At 40.8% G+C, this 24,519-nt stretch overlaps 3 protein-coding genes across 8 annotated transcripts in view; all 3 read left to right on the top strand.

The window, feature by feature from the left end:
* Nucleotides 1–24,519, top strand: part of hoxc10a (homeobox C10a) — a 55,233-nt gene that overhangs the window by 1,840 nt on the left and 28,874 nt on the right. For 3 of the 6 annotated variants that reach the window (XM_014339062.2, XM_014339070.2, XM_042227545.1), the window contains exon 2: nucleotides 1,222–2,599. In XM_014339062.2, the coding sequence (XP_014194548.1) occupies nucleotides 1,222–1,499 (278 nt within the window). In that variant the 3' untranslated portion in view covers nucleotides 1,500–2,599. Of the gene's footprint in view, nucleotides 1–1,221; nucleotides 2,600–17,397; nucleotides 17,517–22,304; nucleotides 22,592–24,519 lie in introns of those variants that run through there. The other 3 variants (XM_005914725.3, XM_014339075.2, XM_042227547.1) reach the window with 2 other exon arrangements.
* Nucleotides 8,082–11,869, top strand: hoxc9a (homeobox C9a). The gene is made up of 2 exons (XM_005914720.3): nucleotides 8,082–9,958; nucleotides 11,025–11,869. Exons 1-2 carry the CDS (start codon nucleotides 9,415–9,417, stop codon nucleotides 11,267–11,269), a joined length of 789 nt encoding a protein of 262 aa, XP_005914782.1. The 5' UTR covers nucleotides 8,082–9,414; the 3' UTR covers nucleotides 11,270–11,869.
* Nucleotides 15,273–20,939, top strand: hoxc8a (homeobox C8a). Its single transcript, XM_005914721.3, has 2 exons — nucleotides 15,273–16,047; nucleotides 17,398–20,939. The coding sequence occupies exons 1-2, from the start codon at nucleotides 15,612–15,614 to the stop codon at nucleotides 17,712–17,714; spliced, it is 753 nt and encodes a 250-aa protein (XP_005914783.1). The 5' UTR covers nucleotides 15,273–15,611; the 3' UTR covers nucleotides 17,715–20,939.

Here is a 24,519-nt window from a genome sequence, read left to right as displayed (position 1 = left end):
ATAATAGACAGAATGTAAGCTCATGAAAGGCCACTAATTTTACGGTGTACGTAAAACAATTAAAAGAACACGTTGGACAATACTTTTGCTTTTTCAGGAAAGAAAGCTGACACGTTATATTTGACAAAATATGCAGAGGTAAATTAATTCTGTAAGACCACAATCTGTTGATCGTTTTTTTGTATTTCTAGTTATTATTATTATCATTATTATTAGTAGTAGTATTAGTAGTTATAGTAATAGCAGCAGCATTAGTATTAGTAGTCGTAATGGCACTGGTATAACACCCGTAATGAATCTTAAAGTTATTACATATTTTTCATTAGCTTATTTAAAGTGAATTTCACCTTGTTATTTATAGATGAAGATCAACACTATGCTTATTATTTTTAATTTAATTGGACAATGCTGTAGGGTCTGTGTTTGTGTATATTTGGATTTGGGAGGGGGAGAGTGTGTGTGTGTGTGGGTGGGTGGGTGTGTTTGTCTGTGTGTTTGCGCGTGTTCGTGAGAATTAAATTACGGAATTAAATGTTTTGGTAATGATTAAATGTTGGGCACACAGAGACTGTTCACATTAGGGTAATTATTAAAATAATCTGCCGGTGTTTATACATGTGTGGCGTTGGGGGAGGGGGGGGGGCGTTATTCCCTAGAGTCTGCGAGCTAATCAAGAAATTAAGTGAGTGTGCAGCGCAGCAGTGTGATTTTTTCCGCTGCTGGTACTTCGATGCGTTGTTTCTTTGTCCTTACCCCCCCCTAAATCTGGTATCATGCTGCAGAGACCGCCTCTTGTTTTAAGATGAAGCTAAAAAAAAATAAAAAATATATCTGGCTCCGGTGTGCAAAGGTAATAAAGTTTTATGGGAGTCTGAGGTCCAACATAGACAAAGGAAGTGTCTGCACACCCTCGTTTGATTCCATCTAATTATAGTTGTACATCTTACAGAAGCAATTTGCAAGCAGTAGGAGTTGTTAGAAAAGGTGCGATGCTCGATGTAGTTCATTTGTTCGAGTAAGAGCGGAGGTGAAGCACCCAGGTGAAGCTGTTCTCTTAAACTACTAATTTGGATTTCTTTGAACGGTATTGAATGTGCATTTAGAAGATGTGGGCGTGTACCTAGCATCTACTGTACTGATCAACGCCTTGAAGATCTCCGCGCAAAATGTCGGGATTTGGCCGCCTGTTTTCTCACTGTCTTATTTCTCTCGCTCCGATAGATGATTTGTCCGCGGAAAAGACAACGGGAAGCTGGTTAAAAGCCAAAAGTGGAAGGAAGAAGCGCTGTCCCTACACAAAGCATCAGACGCTGGAGCTGGAAAAGGAGTTCTTGTTCAACATGTATCTGTCTCGGGAGCGCCGCCTGGAGATCAGCCGGAGTATCAACCTGACCGACAGACAGGTCAAGATCTGGTTCCAAAACAGACGCATGAAGCTCAAGAAGCTAAACAGGGAGAGCCGAGAAAGGGAACAGAGCGCAGTCTACAACTACTCCTGAGCAGATATTTAACAAACACACACACACACACACACACACACACACACACACACACACACACACACACACACACACACACACACACACACACACACACACCATGCATCACATCCATTACATCCAAATCACGCACACAGACAGCCCAGGCAAAGATATCAACAGATATGCATGGTGTCTATAAATGATACATCCAGCAATTATTTAGTGATCTTTCTCCTTATGTGCACACTAAGCACACGTGCACACATCGTGCCTTCCTATATGAACGATCTAAACGCTGCAACTTGCAGACCAGACCTGAGCTTTCCAGGTAAACAGTTGTAGCGACACTGGAACAGTAAGGTGCTATTAGCTTGTAATTTTAATTGTAATATAACATGAACCAAAGGAAAAGAGGAGGCGACATTCACGCAGTCTATAAATAACTAGTGGCATGTAAGCGGTTTCATTTTGCTGAGCTTCAATGAATGAAATGCCACTTGTGCTGCTGCTTCTTCCTTGGTGTGTAATGTGCATGCACGCGATGATATTAAACTATGTCATGGCGAACGATTCCAAAACAATAAAAAAGAAAGAAAGGAGGGCGAATTAGATAAAAAGCTATTTCCAACTTTGTCCTTCCCCTAGCATAGCAATGAAAATGAGAGGGAGGGAGAGACACTGCGGATGAGAGAAGGAGATCATGGCAGTTTTAATAGAAGTGAGAGACCATAACGTTGATTTAAATATTATCCAGGTGACCACAGTAAGTCAAGGTCATAAAATTCTAATGTCAGGTTCGCCCTGGAAAGCGTTGGGGGTGGATTTTATGATCTGCAAATATAATGTGCTGCAGCAGTAAAGATGCGTTTAAAGGTGTGTGTGGAGGAGGGCTAATCCACACAGCAGAGACTGCAGTGTGCAGGACCCAGCCGAGAGGCGCTGGGCTGGCAGGAGCAGGCGCCTCCACCCCGGGGATAGTGGAGCTTCATGGAGATAAGGAGGATGGTGGATAAAAGGACAGCGACCGCGACGGCTCCAGTGACAATAATAACAAGCGTCACGGCAAACACGTGGATAACAAAGCGCATCTGGAAGGCGTCTACCGAAGGCAAGTGAAGGTAGGACCCGGTTTTACGTAATATTTTTATTTCCTGTTTCGGGAAGTGTGGCGCATCTGTCAGAGAAGTTTGCCTGACAGCTCATTTGGCACGCACGGTGCACGCCTGCTCGCGTCCGTAGTTTGAATGAAGTTGTTTCAGCGTGCTGCTGATTGCTACTCAGTTTCTTTCTCGAATCACGATGCTGGTTGCTGATTGTTTTCTTTGTTTGTTTGTTTGTTTTTTGGATTAGCTCTGGAGATTTGCTGGACTGGATTTTTAGGCTATGTTTACTTAACGAATGGACTAAATTTACGCTGCGCTGGCACAATAATATTTATGAATTTAGAAGAGTAGCAAAATTAGATGGATGCGGTTTTTGAGACGATACAATTAAAAGTCATGGCACATCTAATGTGTCTACAGGCAGCGTAAAAAGCAGCATGATTGCAGACCACAGTGTGTATCATACTCGCCTTTTCCCTTAGTGCTGGATAGTGTTAATCCCCACTTGGCTTTTCATGCATTGTCCTTTCCATGGATATTTTTTGTAAACCCCTTTGCGCGAAGCTGAAGCGTGGTTTAGGTAGTTTCATGTTGTTGGGGTTGGCTTCCTGGCTCGGCAACAAGAAACTGCCTTGATTACGTCAGTTCGTCTTCATCAAGGGCACAATTTCCGCCGAATTACCCCCTATAGTCACACAGGTCCCCGCAAATGGCATTGTAAATGAACTGAGTTGCAATACCTTGGACAGAGACGTTTTCTTTCTTTGCTGTTATTTTTGTGGTGGGCTGTAAAACCTCCCAGAGGCTCTCAGAAGGAGAATAGGTTGTAAACAACATGGGGTAAAGTTTTAGACTGCGTAGTGGTGCATCTGTCATCACTGGCTGTCCGTTTAGGTTTCGTTGTTTCAGCTGTTTTATGATGAGATAGAAAGAGACATGGATACATAGGTGGCTGGATATGTCGCGGACTTAACTAATTAAATGTGTAACAGGACATTTATGCTAATGACACTTCTATGACTTCATCTGAGCTCTCTCTTCTGCTAATGCACAACTTCTTTTAAGTGTTCAGTTCCAACTTCCAATTTGCTGGGAAGTTTTGCAGCGATAGGCTCCCTAACGTCAACACAAAAAGCTACTTTGTCATTTCCAGCAATAGCTACTGATGACTGTTTACTAGAAAACATTAGAATACACACAAACAACAATCGCTCCGTTAGCCACATTTTGAAGATTCAAAATGTTACATTTTTAGTACAAATTCCTACAAAAATCTTTGTGTGTTTGGGTCTTTTATGTCTTTCAGTTGTGTTCCCTCTGGTTCTACTTAAATGTTTGAAACTTTATTTTGTCTTTCCACGGACCACTATGCGGAAGAATATCCTGGGTTTTACACGGTTTCATCTGTTATGTGTTGTGGCTAAGTTTCCAAAACATAATGGGCACACATTATATCTTTATTGGAGTCGACCCGCAACACTTTCAGTGTACATTTTTGGACTAATGGCACTTAAATTAATTAAATTATCAGAGTAACCATTCATTTCTAGCGTGAATTTAGAAATGAATGATATTTATGTTTGAATCTAAACTCACTGACGGTCACCGATAGTTGGCAAAACTTTATGTCTTGTAATAAACATTGTTTTATTATAGTTAAAATTAATGAAAGGGGGGAAGGAAAATAGAAAAGAAACTCTCAAAAATGACTAGATATCTGTCAGAAAAGGGGTTTTAGCTTACGTCAGCGGTCAATGAAACACAATAACTTATTGATGAAAGAGCTGCTTATTCTGCAAGCACTTTTTTTTTTTGGAAAGGCAGTCCAGTGTTTATGCTAGTCACTATCTCCCCTTGTTTTCTCAGCCCCCTCCTTGTAGCGGTAGCACCAGTGGAAGAGACAGTCTGGAATCCAAAGTCACTTTCATTCAGCTCAGTGAATGAGTGTCTCTCTTGGAATGCACCACTGACAAAGACTTTACAGCGCCGAAAACAGCCCCGAGAGCTGCACAGATTCACCCTAAAACCATATACACATAAAGTAATTTATTCCACTTTGTAGTTGCGCACAGGAACTGAAGCCTTTACACAGCCGCTTCCTTTGGGACAGCTCAAGATGTCTCACTGCTGCTGGCATGATCAGACATGAACCAAATATGCTAACAGCTTTTCTTTCTTTCTTTGTTTCCCCCTTTACCTTTTTTCTACTGTCCTTTTCCACATTCATTATGTGTATTTTATGATAGAGAGGAAAAAGTAGCACTTCGAAATTTGTTTTATTTTATTTTTACCATTTTACCAAGAAGATTGATTAAGGTTTGAATTCAGAAGGGGCGTTATCCTTCTTTCTTTGGAATGGAAAATGTGAAGACTGCTCTATTGCCAATTTGTGCGGTGCAGGAATGACTCTTAAAATGCGCCTTTTTTGGATTTGTTGAATGACATTTAATAACTGAGAACGCTTTCCAGCCTCAGGATGGATTATAAAGGAAAGCCTCAATAAGAATAGAATTTTTCTGTAAATAAGTGACACTCGTGGCCTTAGAAAAAGGGGGGGGAGAGAGAGAGAAAGCGACTTACGCTGTTTTATATATTAACTGCGCGAAAAATTAAAACTGTCACAGGCCTGCTCACCAGCACTGTAATTGATCAGCTTCAGAACTGATCACTTTACGGGCTGTTTTGACACAAAATGCGTTTGAAAGACATTTTTAAAGCTAATTTATTAGAATAAGAATGTCAGTTATTGATTCTCTGAAACACTGGCGTGCAGCGGTTATCTTGGGATTTCCATCCAATACAGGAGGAGAAATACAGATATATATTTTGTTATTGTAGTTTTTGGCCTTTCAGTAGATCATAGTGCAACTCTGTGGTCCTTAATATTCAGCGTTTGGGGCGTTATGAACACATTGTGTTAACGTTTCTTTGAATTATCTTTATGTGTAGTTTAAACAGATAACATAGCCTAGATGTCGTATTTGAACGTGACTAACTAATTTTGGAAAAGGGAAATGAGACGCGTTTATTTCGTATTTGTGTGTGTGCGCGCGCGTGTGAGTTAGAACTTGTGATGTCTTGTGATGTCTTGTCAATTTTGCAGTAGTTATCTTGCTCTTACCATTCATTTGACAGAATAATTACTTTCAGTATCTCTGCTCTAAACAGGAAAAATAATGCGCTTCCATTCTGGCACTGGCATGTCTAATAAAAGAAAGTCATGTTCCAACGCACACCTCGTATCCATGTTTATTATCTTCCCCGGACCGGTTTTGCTAATAAAAGCAGACTCAGATACAGAGTTCTGACTCACTTGACAATCAGGATGAGTCAGTTTATCTGAATAAGCATTGGGTGTAATATCAGCTTGAGTAGCCTTGCGGGTTTATAAAGATACACTTACAGAGAAATTCGCAATCCGCACACACGGCGATTTTCATGCAAGTGTACTAATGATCTTAGCTGAAGTTCCCCTTCTAATATTATCACGAGAAGCATGTTGCTGTATTCATCTACAATCATTTTTACGGTGAAAGGTGGCTGCTGAATTAAAAACGCGGGCGCGAAGATTATTTTGACGGAGCAAACACTGATTACATGCCTGTGAGTCCGTATTAATAAGAAGCATCAGTGCACTGCAAACACACGCTTTGGTTCATGCGGCACAAATAGGCTTTTTGAAAATTGCTACAACACCTGTATTTGTGTGTATTTTTGTCCATGGGAAATGTGTGTAAGTGATACATGCCAGAATCCGACGTACATATGTTGGCGGAGTTATAGTTAGTCTATTGTCTATTGATTCAAGAAGCCGTTTTTTGGATAAATTATTTTGCATGTCAGAAGGACAAACGACTGTAGTAAAATGAAAACGTAGACTCGCTGTAATAGACAGTGTCATATATTGCATAGATTACAAATCGTTATTAGACCAATATGAGATTTTTTGAAACCTCAGATATAAAACCAACTGTGCCACAGACGACTACAAATCCCATAAACAAGCCAAACAGACGGTTCTGTATTTTTCTCCAGTTAAACTTTTAGCCGTATACTTTTGATTTGTCAAGTTTCACTCTTGATTTGTTGATTTTAGAGTGCATGTGTTCAACAAAAACAGTCACTTCTGCTACACGAGGTTGTGTTTCTCTATAAAATGTTATGGAACTAAAGTAGGACAGTGTTTGGTCATGCAACAAAAGGGGATTTTCTGCGACAGTATATTATCAGCTGGTTCAGCTGCAAGTGTAGTTGTGCCCTGGAAGAATAGAGATTAAGGACAGACATTCATCAAAAGAAAAAAGAAACGACGAACAACAAATGGTTTATATAAAAAATACTTTTTATTTATTGCAAAATAAGACGGATACAAGAGTGAAATGGATGATGGGAGATAATTGAACAGAAGTTACTTCTCATTAATGACACATACACACACGCACACACGGAAACAAAAGCACACTTCAAAACAATAAAAATGATATTAGTGCATTGTTGCAGACATCGATACAGGATATATTCGAATCCGTCTTTACGATCAGATTGTAATAATTGCTCATTGAGTACTATTTCATTATACTGGGAATATCTGAAATCAGCAGACTGCAAATGTTAAACCTCCAGAAAAACAAATGAATAAAAGAACTGATTAGCACATTTGGTAAATTTCTTTGTCTCGATTAACCTGTGGGTGAACAATAACTAGGCTCAGAGCTGCGCATTCATCAGCACACACCAGGACACCGTTTGGAGTTATCCGGGTTAAGGTCCGCCGTCTGGTCTTTTAAATTTCATGGTTGAATCTGAACTCAGCAGCGAGCACAAACGTAGGACTTCCTACTGCGTATATGATTTGATGCACGTTGTTTTACACCACGAAGCCAAAATGTTGAATATCGTGTCGGTTAATCAACAAATGTAAAACTGTATTTTGACTCTAGCTGATCTAGGATAATTACCGGCATCGTTTATTCCTTAGCCTGGCGCTGACAAAGGCTCGTTTTTAAACGCCAACGCTACAGATGTTGCAAATTGGGATAATTATCATTTTATTACAATCATTCTTTTCGCTCTTTTTTCTTTCTTTCTTTGTTGTTAAACTCTTGTTTCGTATATTTCAGTGCATGAAACTGTATTTTAGCCCAGTTTGAGATAATGTTTGCCACAGTGAAGTGTGACTTGTTCTTCCACACCACATATTTTCTCGTTTGCACATAACTGTCAGCTTTGCACGTCCCAAAATGGATTTCTTGTCTTAAAGGTTGCAATCAGTTAACCTTTTTTTTTGCCAGTTCAATTCCTTTTATAAACAACTAGTCCACAGCAGAAACGATATTATCTGAAACATTAAACCTGCAGTTGCACATAAAAGAATAAATACTGCATAAAACAGATTAAATAGTCCAAATACAACATATGGGCAAAATATAACAGTGTGGGTAAAAGCACACACACACACACACACACACACACACACACACACACACACACACACACACACACACACACACACACACTGGAACGTGTGCAGCTTTTAGGAATTAATAATTCATCATCTATATTATCTACCTCATCCACCCTCCGCAAATGCATTATATTTTCTTCTGTATGACGCCGGTGGCTACTTTAGTTGCTCCTGTATCACCGTATAGTTGATCCTCTTCTATTTGCTGTGTCTCTGCATCTCTATTTAAGAATCAATTCTTGTTTCACTGCCTGCTAACTGACAAGCTACCCATGTGCATTGCAGGGCAAAAACAGCAGACTCATGCCACTGGATACAACAGTAACATTACCCCTGTCATTAAAGCTTTCACAGTTAGCCTTTTAATGAACCATTTTACCTCTTCTGCTTCCAAAGTCCGCTCTGCTGTCTTCGGCCCTTCTTGTTTCATATGAATTGTTTCAGATACTCATAGTGGTGGTGGTGGTGCCGGTTTAATGTTGAGCGAGGAACTCGGATGCAGTCTTATTAACGACACGTTTATGAACAATCAAATGGTCCTCGTTAAAATTTATTGATGGGCATAAAAACATGAACGGTCACTAGCCGAATATAGCGCGCCGTAGTGGGCTGCTTGTCAAGAATCTGAATCCCCACCTCTCCTATCTCTGCAGATCCCATTTAGGAAATGTTTGCTGTATCCTCGTTAAAACAGTGCAAACTTTATTAGTGGCGTATGCTACATCCTCGTATTTTTGATTCAGTCTCTCCAGTATCCAATCCAGCTATATCTAGCCACCGTGGAGGCTTTTCTCCTAAGAAATAAACCTCATGCCGCAGGAAACTCTCACACCTCCGCTTTATCAAACGTGCTTTAAAGCGTGGTTTGATAAAGATATAAGAGTAAACGATTCGGTAAACACTTTGCTGTAATACTATCCCTTGCAACAGCATGGCGCTACGGTAGATTTTGCCAGACAAAGATTGATTACACCATCAAATAGTGCCTTGCTCTTAGACGTAATGTGCGCAGGTCTGTTGTGCGACTAGAGGTAGATCCACTACTAGAACTACAAATGCGTATTTTCTTCATGAAAGAACATAGTTTTTGGAATTGCCTCTGTGCCTCCGAGAAAAAATAGTAAAAGATTATATTCTTTAATCCGATTTATGTGTACTGGTATCCCAAGATAAGTGGCGCATTGATCCACTGTACAATTTTTGTGGGGGTAAATATAATCACGTGTTGGTGAGGCAGCCAATAGCAGCCCGGGAAGCGTTGAGAAATAATTACCTGCCTTGATTGTTCTATGGCTAGATAAAAAAAAGTACACATACACTCCATATAATAATCGGATGCATGTAAAAGAGTCGGTGAAGCTTCGACATGTCGACCACGGGTCCCATAAGTAATTATTATGTGGACTCCTTGATCAGCCATGAAAACGACGATGTCCTTACTGCAACTCGTTTTTCGGCGCCCGGTTCGCACCCAGCCGGTCCTCGTCCGACGTCGCTAGTACCGGAGTGTGCTGACTATCCTTCCTGCAGCTTCGCACCCAAGCCACCCGTCTTCTCCACCTCCTGGGCCCCTGTACACTCCCAGTCATCAGTGGTTTACCATCCATACAGTCACCAACCTCACTTAGGCACAGACTCGAGATATGTGCGGTCATGGCTGGAGCCGATATCAGGCGCCGTGCCTTTCCATGGCTATCCGGGGAACAACAGGCACTACGGGCTGAAGCCCGATGCATTTCAAGAACACAGAGCCGGCGAGTGTCTCGGCTCCAGCGGACGGACCTACACGGATTATCTGTACTGCTCATCCACTGACACGCGAGACAAGACGCAGCAGAATCTCCCCTCTCCTGAGTCGGAGCTCATGGCTTCAGGAAAACATAAAGATGAGAAACCGGAGCTAGATCCGAGTAAGTTCAAGCGCCTATACGATCTTTTTACAGCCCGGTGGGTGTTTTTTTTTGGGGGGGATAGCTTTAAATATACTTTTGCTCAGAGCCATTTGAACGTCCTGCTTAAAAGTAAAATTATAAACTGCTGCATTCTTCCTTTCAGCTCAGCTCTGAATCGCTCCTTGCTATAGGGAGCAAGCTTTAGGAACTATAAAAGACAAATGCTTCTGGGCTAATATTGGGGCAATAAAACCAGACGGGGTTGTTAACATGGACTCAAACCTACAGGAAGACGTTGAATTTGGGAGGATGTTGCATAAGCTTAAAACACATGCAAGGTGTTCTAAAGGTGGCCTAAACTCACTTAAGAATCCATATTCGTCATATGGTGCATTGTTACGACTTTATGTTGACCCCGTGCTATTAAAGATGGCACAGCAAACCCTGTAAGCCGAATTTAAGTCCTGTATTGTTAGATGGGCCCTTTCCGTGTGGAAAAGCCACATTCTGGCTCTGTTTGACCCCCAGATGGAATAAAAGGAAATAAAAACGGTTTTCACATAGTGAAGAGATTACATACATGTGTATGGATGCATATGACTATCTGCTCTCTTCTCTGGGTCCAAAACAAATTCACATGACTCTTTTTTTCAGACAACTTGAGGAATGTAGGGACATACTCGAGGACTTTCACCACGGACCTGTAAAGGCTTGAACCACGGGCCATTTTATGGGCCAATAAAGTGAATAAGCGCATTGAGTATTTTACGACGGTGTTACTCACAAGTTAAGGGGACAAGGAAGCAAATCAGTGGAGGCTTGGAAAGTGTAAGACTGAGAATCTTTCCTTAAAATGTTAACTGGCAGTTTAGCTTTAACGACGTACACCCAAACTTGTGTGTGCCTTGGCACTGTTTTCAGTTTGTTGCACTTTCTGATGAGTCCACAGATTTCCTATAAATCCAGGGGCTCATTCAATTTATTTTTTTTAAAGGCCGAACAGTTAATGCTGATGTCATCTGTTTCACAATTTAGCTTTATATTGTTATTCTGTCTTTATCATTGCTGTTGTTTGTATTTGCAGATAACCCTGTGGCAAATTGGATACACGCCCGCTCCACAAGGAAGAAGCGATGTCCTTACACAAAGTACCAGACTCTCGAACTGGAAAAGGAGTTTCTGTTCAATATGTACCTTACAAGAGACCGCCGATACGAGGTCGCCAGAGTGCTGAATCTGACTGAGAGGCAGGTCAAAATCTGGTTTCAGAACCGGAGAATGAAGATGAAGAAGATGAACAAAGAAAAGACCGACAGCAAAGACCAATAATGTGGACTACAGTGACACAACAACCAACAATAACCACTAGTCTAATGGACAGCACAGATGTACCAAAACACACGACAAGCGCCCCTCTCCTCCTTATATTTATCACTTTTGTTGGATTTTTTTGTATTAACCTTAACTTCCAGACTGTTTGATGCCGAATATTATTTTTTAGTGTACATTTATGTGTCGAGCGTTTAAGTAGGAAAAAAAGAACGAAAAAAGAAAACGGAAAACTTCTAAGGAGAGAATTACACTTTGCTTTCACTTCGAGATATGTGGTTTTGTAAAAGAAATTAAAGAAGCGCAGTTTGGATACGCTTAAACTGTCCGGAGAAAGAGAATACTTGAATTCCTTTGAATTTCACAAAAACCATAATTTATGCTGTGAATGTTTTCTTTCATGTTTATTTTCTTTGTACGCTGTTGTGCAGGTGTAGTATTTTGTACAGCAACATCTGCGGTCGACATGTCTGTCTTGTATTTTTGTGATAGTTGTAGCTGTATTTGTGCACATTTTCTTTCTCCTTTTTTTGAATGTAGCCTACGAGTTTAATTATAGAGTGTAGATATAGACCTCTGCAAATATAACCATAATCCCAAGCTCTTGTTTTCTGTGTTTATTGTGGCTTTGCAGACTGTGTTTTTGCGATCGGATTTAGCAGACTACACGGCTGTACAGGGGAATCCAAAGCAGTATTACCCCGTACTAGAAAATAAGTAAATGGATACAAAAATTTCTGAAATTCAAAACAACAGGAAAACGGACCCAACCAAAACTACAAACGCAAAAGACGGTTGATTTATTAATAAAAGTTCCTTCACATTTTTTAGTACGCACTGTTTTGGCCGCTGAGTGTGCCCCCATTACATTAAAGGCCTAAATGAGCTCTGCTATTACACATAATGGCGAAATAGAAAGTTTGGCGTAGCCTATTTAAGGCTTTACTGGGACAACATTGTTTTAATTTTGCTTGGCATCGCTTTGCACTTGTGTCTTAATTACAGCTTCTTAGTCGCAAACATTCACATTCATACCGTTTTATACGTTATCCATTTTAGGAGAGTAAGTAGACCTGAAAAAAACTCTCAACGCAGAATTGATTATGTTTTATATCAATAACAAAATACATAGTAATTTTTTTATATAAATTTCTCCCAAAAGCACGTCTCTTTAAGGTTTTAAAATGTACCAAAACATTTTAAATGCTGGCTTAAAATAGGCGATCCTTTTTAAATTGTTCATATAATATTCTTATAGGGACAGAGATGAATGCACGAGGTTTTTACCATATTTATTTCTTTATTAGGTCAATGCCCTATATGAGTTGAAAGTAGCCCATCAACCACATTTGTGCAGTTTCCGAAAGAGTACTAAAAAACCCATTAACCACCAATTAAACACAATTTCTAACTAAATGTTAATTGCATTGCCAGGCTCATTGGCGATCAGAAAATCTGAGACCAGATTTGAAAAGTTTCGTTTTAAGCGAGAGACAGTTTCCCATGTCTCGCATTTGTTTCCTGGGATAGACCTAAATTGCCTTTTTGTGGTGGCAAACAATACGGACAGGATGCTGTAATTTCAAAGCCCAATCCAGTGCATTTCCGCTCTGCTTGGACAAAAATGCCAGTTTTACAGCCCCTGTTGGAGCTCGGCTGTTTGTCTCAAATGCAGACCAACAAAGCAAACTCGACTAACTGGCTAGACGTCTGGGCTAAATTACTTTATGGTTTTAATGGACGCTGGTGGTGGACTCGTTCAAAGGAGAAGCATGCGCACTGTTCTGGGGACTTTTGCCTGACTGGGCCAGCCGCAAAACCCCCTGCACTTCATCATATGAGTCGTCTATTAGTCTACAATTAGATGGGAAAAGTCAATAACCATTGTGCATAAATGTGAGTGCTGCAGAGCGCTATTATCTCGTGTATAAAAGTGATCAGCTGCCACGACAGGAAACGACAGCACAGCAACTATTTCAAGTCTACAGACAAGCAAGACGAAGACAGAAGGCGCGTGTTTTATAGATTCCACAGTAATTAACTGCTTTAACTTTATTTAAAGAAAAATACAGGGTGCACACATCCTCTATACATTCAACCCTTTCTGGCCACATAGCAGTTGTCGCTGATTGGTGGAGTTATTCAGGTTTAATGACACATTTCGACACTAGATGACGCTGTATGTCCACGTTTTGAGGAGTGTGTCTGCGTTGAAGAGCTTTTTTACAGCTCTGTGGCTTGGCTGAAGAGTGAAGAGTAACCTATCGATGACAAAATGACAGATATGGCCACCAACCACATTTTGTGTAATAGGCCACAGAACAGCAATCCGGAATGCAGCCAGCTGGTTGTTGTGCTGGCCAAACAATCTGTGCAAATATAGTAATCTTTTTTTCACTTCAGAAAAAAAGATTATGCTTTTGTTATTCACTCGTTTTTTTTTGTAGCTTCTTTCATTGTCTGTGGATTCATGAGTTAATACGGCTGTTTTGTGGGTGGTAGTTGTGTGCTCAATTCTAAAAACGCAAAATCATATCTGCAATATACATGCAGTACATGTTCATAGCCTTTTACAAAAACTTAATTAAGCATAATACATAATAATGCATAATCTGTGTGTGTTTTTTATATTTGCTGCCTCTGCTTTTCAAGCTGCAAATTCAAACCAGACTGAGACACTTTATTAAAAAAAGTATTTAAAAAATCCACAATTAATAAAGAGCCGAAAATCACATTCAGCCAGAGACTCCTTTATTAGCAGTTTTTAAACAGTTGCATCTGTAACATAAAATCAGTGCAATAAATAAATGGCAACAAAGCAACACATCGATAACAAAATCAGCAAAAGCATAAACCGCTGCATCAATAATAATAATAATAACAACAACAATAATAATGATAATAATGATGATAATAATAATAATGATAATAATAATATGTCCAGTAAAGAAAGGGCTACCTGTACCATTTTAGTCCTCAGTCCGTGTCGGTTGTAACGTCTGTACCAACAATTCAAATTCTCCAACAAGTGATTAGCAATCTGCATATTTATAGAGTGTGAAAGGTCTATAAATTCGTCCAGTGCGCCTTTCATATTTTACGATGATGTGTAGAAACCGTCAGTAACCCCACAAAAACCCACACAGGCATAGAGACCACGCGAGTACTGAGCTGGGAATCGTGCGAGTTGATTGCACCTAAACATTCAATGTTAAATTTTATGAACTCCCCCGTGTGAGATTTACTGCCCATCCTCGTCGGTTTTACGGGGTCAGTAAATGGCACCTATAGCATTCATAGGTCGTGTTTATATTTGCGTGCATCGGTGCTTTGGAGCGCCTGGCGGAAATCTGTCGCCTTGGCCTCTACACGGTTTTGCATCGAGGAATGTTTTGTCTTCAATTCGGTGTTTTGCTCGGGGGACTGAATAGCTCCGAATCTGTGTTGTTTTTATTTTTAATACCGTTTTAATGCTGTTGATAAACTCCCAAATATCATCCCGACCCAATGGAGCCCAAGAAAGGCCAACTGTTTTCTGGGAACTTGTATATAACCTTCAGGGCATGATAGAAAAAAAATACAAAAATAAAAATACCTCATCAAAGCATCTTAATCCGCTTAGAAAGAGGGGAAATCCTCCCTGCTTTAAACACCTCATAACCCCCATACAAAGAAGCAAAACTATAAATTCAGACTACACAGGAAATGTATCATGCTTCATCGTCTTTATATCGTAACCATTTCACAACTGAATTGTTCAGCTTGTAAGAAAGGTTTTTTTGTGTGATAAACTTAACATTGATCATATTTACAGCCTCTTAGATTGTTGGTTATGATTAGTGAAGCCTTTCTCAAGGTGGATATACGTAGGGCCCACGTCTGACCGGTCATGGAAAGATGAAGGGGTGGGGGGTGGGGGGGGGGGGGGACTGTGTGGAGAGACGATGTGATAGATGCCAGAGAGAGACCTGTGGTGGGGGTGGTTGGGTGGGAATCTAAAAAAAGGAAAAAGAAAGAAAAGAGCAGCGCCTGTGACTGTGCCGGTCGAGCGAGCCAGCTGTAACCTTAGCTAACACACATCCAAAGCACATGCCATGAGCCGGGTTTGAGACTGCAAAACCTGGAAAAAAACCCACTCACGACTGCGAGGAGAAATCCGATGAGAGGAACGGCTCAGAGAGAGTGAGCTGCCGTAGATTGTCCAAAGGGGCAGCGTTTCTCCTAGTTCCGGTTTGTCTGCTTGTGTGCGCTGTGCGAGTTGGGACCCTAAACAAAAGGCTGCCATCATCCTAAAGGAGATATTCTGCTGCGAGAGAGCCCGTCTGCTTGATGCTAACTAAACATGAGCTCCTATTTTGTTAACCCTCTTTTTTCTAAATACAAAGGCAGCGAGTCACTGGAGCCAACTTACTACGACTGCAGGTTTCCACAAAGCGTTGCCCGCAGCCACACGCTAGTTTACGGACCCGGAGCAGCCGCACCGGGCTTTCAGCACCCATCCCATCATGTGCAGGACTTTTTTCACCACGGGACCACGGGGATCTCCAACCCCGGATACCAGCAAAACCCCTGCGCTTTGGCTTGCCACGGAGACGCAACGAAATTTTATGGATATGAAGCCCTTCCAAGGCAAACGCTTTATGGTACCCAACAAGACGCAAGCCTAGCGCAATACCCAGACTGTAAATCGTCGAGCAGCTCTAACCCCGGAGAAGGACAAGGCCACTTAAATCAAAACTCCTCTCCCAGTCTTATGTTTCCTTGGATGAGACCCCACGGTCAGAATCATACAAATTTTTCCTATTCTTTCAGTGTTGCCGTGTAGTGCGCGCGTGTCACTGTGTATCCGCCTGTCTGTGCGTGTGTGTGTGTATGTGTGTGTGATTGTGCATGTGTGCTAAATACATAGGGTGTACAAGAGTATGTCTCTAAACTATAAAACGAAATAAGTCAGAGAACATGATGGGGCACATAGAACCTGAAGTGCAGGCTGCTGTTACTCTGCAGCACATGCCCATACAGGGCTGAATGGTTGCTTTCCAAAGTGCCTTTAAACGCTGAATTGCTGATTACAGCCACATGACACGCTCTTTGAAGTCAATTATCGTTCACATAAGATATTTCACAAACTCTAATAGAGCTATGAGAATGGATGGATAAGTCGTAGTCTAAAATACGATAATACCATGCACACCAGCAGCATGCAGAGTGACAGGGGGTTAGCTAAAACACAACATACCACGATTATCCAGAATCCGGGTTTTAGAGTTTTGGGGGTAATTTGACCCACAGGCCCACTGTAGGCTCAGACACATACAGCCATAATCATAAGGGCTTTGTAGATATTACCCCTTCCATTCATGGATCTCTCTGTCCAGGCTATAAGGCTACTTTAGCTCCACACAGGTGTGCGCTTCATTTTTCATTTCTGCTCAGAGACATGCATCCCAATATCGTCCCCAACTTTATCTCTGTCTTCTCATACTTTTACCTACCTAGTTATTGTCCTCCTGTATGAGTATGAATGAAAATGTCAGTCAAGTTTATATGGGCTCTGCTGCAAGAGGAAACAGTGTAGTTTCTGTAAACACCCCTCCCAATCTGACATGGAGGAGTATATAGATTTTGTTCGTAGAGTTTTAACATCATTAAATTGATGGGGGATGTAGAGCAATTTTACCTTCGTGTACAGATTAAAAATTGAACTTCAAAGTAATAATACTATATCCTACTCCACTAACTCTTGGGGGATGTGGTTGTAAAGTTGCATCAGACCTGCAGAATGAACTGTAAATGAAGCAGGCATGTGTGTAAATTATTATTACTTTGAAGACATTTATTTACAGATCCCAAGCAAACTACGGACTCTATTGTGGGTGGTCTGTGTGTACACTGATATATGTTCCTGCTAATGGAAAATCTAACTTACCCAGCTTAACACTGCAAGAAGACATCTACTCGCTCTTTCTTTTCATTGAGTGTGATCTGGCATGTGTGAGAGCTGAAATGGGTTAGTGATTGTGCAGAGGAAATGAGTAAATTCAGAAAGAATTATCAGCCATCTGAATGTCTTTATGGGGAGATCGTGGTGAGCCCTGTTAACCTCTGGCTTTATTTCATATTTCAAGCCCCAGGAAGACGGAATGGGAGGCAAACCTACAGTCGCTACCAAACTCTTGAACTGGAGAAGGAGTTTCTGTTCAACCCTTACCTGACCCGTAAGAGAAGGATCGAGGTGTCTCACGCCCTGAGCCTCACCGAGCGACAGGTGAAAATTTGGTTTCAGAACAGAAGGATGAAGTGGAAAAAAGAGAACAACAAAGACAAGTTTCCGGGTCAAAGAGGAGAGGCCGAAGCCGAGGCCGAAGAAGAGGGGAACGAGGACGGTGAAGGGGAAGAGGCAGAAGAGAAAGAAGCGGAAGAGAAAGAAGAGACCAAGGAGTGATTTTATGGTCCTTTTATGGTTATATGGGTGAAAAAGAGGAAAAAAGGAGAGGTCCCATAAACAGACGAAGAGTCACAAGGAGGCAGAGAGCGTCAACTTTATGACCACCCTTCTATTTTGTCAAGAGGGATCAGGAATCCCACCAATATTGCTGTCATAAATAGACAAAATTCTCCATTCTTTCGTTTATCCTAACATGATGCGCATTACCATTTGGATTTTTCTGTAGAAGCTACAAACGCTTGTAGCGTTTTTTTCTCTCCATAGAACTCTGGCCATTGTTTTAAAAAAATAAGGGAGGGTAAATTAAAACGCATGTTGGATGGAAAATGGCTTAGCTATTTTTTACAAATTTGCTTTTAATAATAATTGTATCAAAAACGTAGCCAAATAAGATCAAAACATGACCAACGCCGACCTGTGTTGTAAATAGATTATAGCCTACATAAAAAAAAGACATCACTTCAAAGTAGCCTTTCTGAAATTGTAAAAAAAATGTAGGCCTATAACTTAGTAGTAAGTGTTAAAACATCATCGCAACAGTTGCATTGGCTAGCAGCCTCTGTATAAACCACAAGTTTTATTATTATAATTGTTACTGTTACTGTTTTACTCGTTTTCATGTGACAGCCATTAGCTCCTCAGACATCTTTCTCTAGGATTACCAGGGAAATGCAATCGTTTGGAATCCTTTGATGCTACCTAAACCTGGGGAAATTGCAATAGAGATTTCTGAATATAGAGATTTCATATGGTTTTAATTTTAAAGTGTTCTATATCGACCTTATATTATTAAGTTATGTATGTAGCATTTACCCAACAAACAGTATACACTTGTTGAAGACAATTTGCGAGTCTTGGGAAGACACTTAGCTCAAAGCCAAGTAAACACTTTTGAGATTGTACCACAGCACTACCTAAAAACTCAGAGCTTTGCCTTTGCAGAATTTATATTCCACATTTATGGCATCGCTCTGATTTGATCGCAAGCTATTTCCCCAACAACTAAAACTGCCTATAACGCACATGTACTGTGTATGATAACAACAGCTACAATTACAACGATTTTAAAGTAAGGGAATTTTTATTTTAATGTGCTGGTGATATAGCGTAGTTGTTTTGCACTGAATATAATCTTTATGTACGTCTTGTTATATATTGATGTTAACAATATGCTCGTTTTCTGGTGTTTCTCCTGTGAAAGACGGAATTGTGTGTCCCCGACATTGTTGATGTAAAATCACGAATAAACAAGATGGCTCACTATCATTTCTGGTTTTATTAAGACTGTGCACTCTGTTGTTAGAACAAACATCATCACCACCCTTTCTCCGTGTACACAAAACAAATGCAATGCAGACATAGGTGAAGTGAAAATATACAGGGTAGTATTTTCTTTTTTAAAGAGTTCAATATGAACCCCTGTTTTCATGCACGGACAACAGTAAGTAGATAACGTGCAACAGAAAAGCCCCTTGAATAATTCAAAACTGATGATTTGATGATGCCTCGATTTTCAGCCTGTGCATCCAAAAAGTGCTTCGGCAGGAGGGAAGATAGTGCAGAAGCCTCCTAAATAAAGTTTTCCCAATTTAAACTTTCAGAACAGTTCGATTAAAAAAGCGCCAGACACGCGTTTGCGGATGTATCTCTTTACCTTTTAAGGAAAGACAGCGAATCCCATTCACAGCAGGCCTACTCTCCAAAGCCTGAGTCGTATTTGATTCATCCTCTTAATAAGAAACTTCCTCTCTTCAGGGAGGACACGAAGCTTTCCTTAATGAATCTCGGGATGACTGATTGCTGTTTGAGAGATGAGATGAGCAAACATTTGACGTGCTATGTTAATAATCAAACAAAGTAATGGCAGAGCTTGAGGGAGGCTTTATCTGTCAGAGGCCATACATTTGCAAGGTGTTGCGTGAATCTTGTGTCCAGACAATCCGCCGGAAAAGCACCAGAGCGCTGAAATCAAAGCGAACGGGGGAGGCCAAGTGCAGGTAACAGGTAACATCTCTCTTCGGCAGTCCAGCTGGTTTTCATGATGACGGGTTGTAATAGACAGAGGACGTGAACAGACAACGTGAAATCTGAGTAACACACTCAAGTAGGACTAAACTGCGATAAATATCAAACGGTACACCAATGTGGGTCTCTGAACGTGCTGTTAACGGGGTAAAATACCAGTACTTGCTCTATCATATTAGCCCTCAACAGAAATTTGAACCCTCTTTTTCAAAACATGAAATTCGACCTCACCCTTCTCTTGGTTTGATTCCCCCCTCACCCCCCTTTTTTTAACCGGATCTGAATTTTTCAAATTGAGAACAGAATGATTTTCAACATATTGTTTCTTTAAAAAATGCATTTATTGCAATTTTAATGCAATATTAGACGTAATTTCAAAGTAAATAATAGTAGTAAATACACCATAACATGACCCGGGACTTGAATAATTTAGCTGCCGAATTTCAGCGTTAGGCAGCTAAATTATTCAAAGTCTGTTGCTTTTTATTTGCTCACTTATAAACGGTTCAAATAAGCTTCAGTGCATATATGGAACATTGTGGACGCAAATGCAATGCCAAGGAGTAAGTGTTAGGGGATTTTATAATGTGTAGTTAAAAAGTGTCCATATTGAAATGTGCGATTGAAACTATTTATATTTAAGCCCACACTCGTAATTGGAAAATTATCCTCATCTAAGAATTCTTTTGTAAAGAAAAGGAAAAAACAAAAAACGAACTAACCTCTTGTTGTGCTTCAGACCTCTTTTATTTGAACAAAATGAATTAATAAATATAAATAAATAGTGTTGAAGGGTAACAACATAACACAGCCTAACGAAGGAAGACAGAACGAAAGCAGTGTTCAAGGCTTTTTATGTGAACATTATTCGCAAAAACGCAAACTTATCCACATTAACTGGAAACTTATTTTTCAATCAAACATTCCCATTTCATCTCAATCCAGACTGAGACCAAAAGATGTCGGAGTCTTTCACGTCTCCTCTTTTTATGGCTTTCCCCCTAACAGTGACTTTTTCTCTCTCTCTCGGATCAAACAGTGTTGCGCCAAAGCGCAACCTTTTAATTCAGGGTGTTTATTTCTCTGTTTACGTGCGCTTTGTCTCTAGAAAATTTCCGGAAGTGTCCCTCAGTCACAGCTATCCAGCATCCCGTATTACCCCTTTGTGTGAATGTGTGTGTGTGTGTGTGTGTGTGTGTGTGTTTCTCTCTCTCTCTCTCTGTGTGTGTGTGTGTAGTTTTAACAGAGGGTTGACATTACCAATAAAGTTAAGTGTACCTGCTGTAAACTTTATTGGCGGTGGTAAAGACGCGGCTCGGCCTGCATCTTTTGTGTGCCTCAGCTCCGTGTGGCGATGACGGCCTGCAAGGACAAGATGCACCACTCAAACTAGTAAGTCAGGGAAATTTTGTTGGTTATTTAGCTTGTAGAGAATGCGCTTTACTCGCCATCAAACGACACATCGGGTGATTATTTCAAGGCGAAGCCAGAGGACTTCCTGTAAAAGGATTTACGGGATACAAAGCTGCGTGTTAGTGTTAAATTAAATAATACGTCTGCTGTTGTTCTCATCTTGATCCGTGTCTCTCTGTTATTACGCAAGTATTAGGATACAGTATATTTGCTGAAGGTCAAGAAAAAAAACACCTAACCTCCTAACTTTTTATGCGTGAGGAATTTTACGCGCAACGATTAGATATTTTGTTTTCTTTCTGCGTGTGCTGATGTTAGCTTTCGTTAAAGGTTTGCACAACATTTGCAGTGTATGTATATTTCTTTTCCTAACAGAGTGTTCTCTTTTCCAGCTCAAATCTCAACTGCTTTTTTAAATGTATATTTTGTTACAAATGACTTGCAGCAGGCATAATTTTTGATATTATGCTTGCACCTGGTGTGTCTGCGTATTTGATATTGGATGTGAGGTGCAGACTATCCTGACATCTGTTTGCTTCCGTATGAGAAGCACAGGCCCTTATATGGAAGTAGAGTTTAGCCTAATTGAAGTTTAATTAGTTGCGTCTCCGTCGCTTTCTGTCCTTTTCTTACTCCCCTACCTCGCCTTCGCACTCACACACTTTTATTTCCACGTTCCCAACTTGTCTGGGGGACATCTTGGCATAGAGCTCATCCACCAGGGGAACTGTCATATTTTGACACATGTCTGATATGTGACATATGGGGAATTTCGCTGTCATGTATTATATTATTGGTGGTTTAGTTTTGTTCAATCGAAAAAAAGAAGAAGAAAAAAGAGAGGAAAGACAAGATGGGTGCAAACATTCCTGGTTGTTAAAAGGAGAAATTTACAGCTGAGTAATAAAAGTTTACGACTGAATCCTTTCTGCCATTGGCTGAAGCGAGCCACGTGGCACAGGCGCTATGAACATGAACTTTATGCTGTTGTCTATTCTCTGGTCCTTCCCCTGTATCAGCAGCAGACTAAGCTGGGGCGTAGAAACATATTATTTCCCTTTATTGTAATATTTAAAGAAAAAAAAATGCTGCACAGTCATCTTGGCACTGCCGCGCGTGTTATTCACCCGATCCCCGACTTCCTGACAGAGAGATCTTCGGGACAGTCACCGCCTCTACCAGCCGCTGCCTGCGTTTATTCCCCCACCGGAGGCAATAAAACCACTGGGACAGCAAATGGAAGAAGAAAGCCTGCTAGAAAAGACTTTTCCCGGCAGACACCCTGTCTCCATAAGCTGCTTATCGCCGGAATGTGAACACAGCCAGCAGCACAGAGGAGATGTGCGTTGTGTTGATATATCCCACTCGCCATCGTGACCCTTCAGCTGCTTTGTTGGACCACAGTGACGCTCGAAATTGTGGAGAGCCTGCTGGGGGTAAGATTATACACTTTACTAGCTGCTTTTCTTAACTGTTTAATGATCTTTCTCAATCGGCTGGTCCTTGTGGCGTTGAGATGATTGTGAAAATTATGAACGTGTGAGATCATGTGAACTGAAGGTGTCTATTCAGTGTAGTTGTGACCTGACCTGTAGCCTGGGAGGGTGCTGAAGCCCGGGGCGGTTGTCATTATTTCTTTCTGGCTGATGTGGCAGCACCTGTGTGGGTAGTGGCTGCTTCAGCCTACATCCAGTGTGTATTTTTAAAGGCGCTGTGCCAACCCGATGTAATTGATTGCCTTGTGATAGTAAACTTTCTCATCACTCACATAGGCCCTTCTCACCAGGCAGTGACGAATGATATTAATTTCTGGCTGATGTTCTCTAATTATGGTTTGTTTTCACATCTGCTGCCACACGTTTAACCCAGTTTCTGCCAGAAGCCTGCATAACATCTATAGGCAATTTCACACATCCCTATGTCACACGCACACACGAGAAACACATAGGCTCACAGTATGTACACAGTGACACCCTGGTGTCTCCCGGCAGTGCCCCCTAGCGACAAGAGGCGTTATATGTGGAGGTGGGCGGGTGTTGAGGCTTGATGTTTATGGCTGCTGGTTTTCGGCGGCGGTTCACTGCGGATGTCAGCTGATACACTGCTGCCAGCGAGTAACTGCTCGACCTGACACCGAGGAGTGTTTCTGATTTGTTGTTGTCACTTTGGAGAATGAGATTCGTCTGTTTTATTGTTTTCGTTTTAGCATGATGAGATGAAGTGATTTGTAGAAGATATTGCTTTGTCACATAAGCACGCCACGACATTCGTGAGAGTTAACATTTCATTTTATTTACAGCACCGGCAAAAAAAATAAAATAGGACGAGTAAGTAATAAGTTCAAAATTGTATCAAATATGCACAATATCAACAACACCAAGAGCAACAGCAGTGGACATTTAACAGTAGCAAATGTGTCGTCATAAGTGAGACAGAATGAGTGTATACAGTGCATTGTTTATAGCATATTGTGCATGAATGGTGGGACATTGCATCATATACATTTCACTTCCCCAAATTTCTTTTAAACACGTCTAAAAATACTAAAACAATTAAATAAATGTATTGATTAAAATAAATCCAGATCAATTCTTTTACGTTATTCTGGACTTCATATGAAAAAAACACAGAATGAGGTTTAAACTCGTCAAGTGTGTGTGTGTGTGTGTGTGTGTGGGAGAGACAGAAACCACGAAAGCCTCAGTAAAAAACAGAAGGATAATGAATTGGAGTATCAGTGTAAGACAAAATATATACGAAGTGTATCCATTGCACAAGTATCCAAAGACATCTTAAATAACACGGTGTGTGTGTGTGTGTGTGTGTGTGTGTGTGTGTGTGTGTGTGTGTGTGTGTGTGTGTGTGTGTGTGGGAGACTGCAGGCTGTGCATTTGAAGTTTGGCGATGTTGTTTCATCAAAGCTTAGCTTGAGGAATTGTCCTCTCTTCTCTGTGTGGAGACTAAATATTTTTTATGTAATAAAGCGACGTGATCTGTTTCTGTCTCAGCAGTCCAGCGTTTCAATCTTGTAAAATACAATTATTGGCAAAGCCTCGTTGTGAAAGCCTTTAAATTCTTATAACCTACTGTTAAACACGTTGTTTGTTTTTCCCTTATGAAACATTGCTGTTGCAATGGATCGTGTCCGCTGCTGCCCAGCACTATGCCTGCAGAAGAGAGAGAGAAAGACAGAGGGAGAGAGCGAAAGAGGGCCCATTTAATAGATGCCATTTGAGTTGTTAGGTAAATCTTGGTTGAAATAATAAGGGAAAACCACAGCCCATTGTTTTGCCCTGCAGTGTTTTTTAAACCCAGAGATAGGCTCGCATTAAACTCCATGAAGTCATGAATCTGTCCGCATCAC

The sequence above is a fragment of the Haplochromis burtoni genome, unplaced genomic scaffold (genome assembly GCF_018398535.1).
Source record: "Haplochromis burtoni strain Fernald_Lab_line unplaced genomic scaffold, NCSU_Asbu1 Contig_9, whole genome shotgun sequence".
NCBI classification, from domain to species: Eukaryota; Metazoa; Chordata; class Actinopteri; order Cichliformes; family Cichlidae; genus Haplochromis; species Haplochromis burtoni.
This window is presented reverse-complemented; position numbering and strand designations above follow the sequence as displayed.

Coding starts and splice junctions, on each gene's coding strand:
- hoxc9a (XM_005914720.3), top strand. CDS start 9,415: ATGTCGACCACGGGTCCCATAAGTAATTATTATGTGGACTCCTTGATC. Junction 9,959..11,024: donor GAAACCGGAGCTAGATCCGA/GTAAGTTCAAGC, acceptor TTGTATTTGCAG/ATAACCCTGTGGCAAATTGG.
- hoxc8a (XM_005914721.3), top strand. CDS start 15,612: ATGAGCTCCTATTTTGTTAACCCTCTTTTTTCTAAATACAAAGGCAGC. Junction 16,048..17,397: donor TCCTTGGATGAGACCCCACG/GTCAGAATCATA, acceptor TCATATTTCAAG/CCCCAGGAAGACGGAATGGG.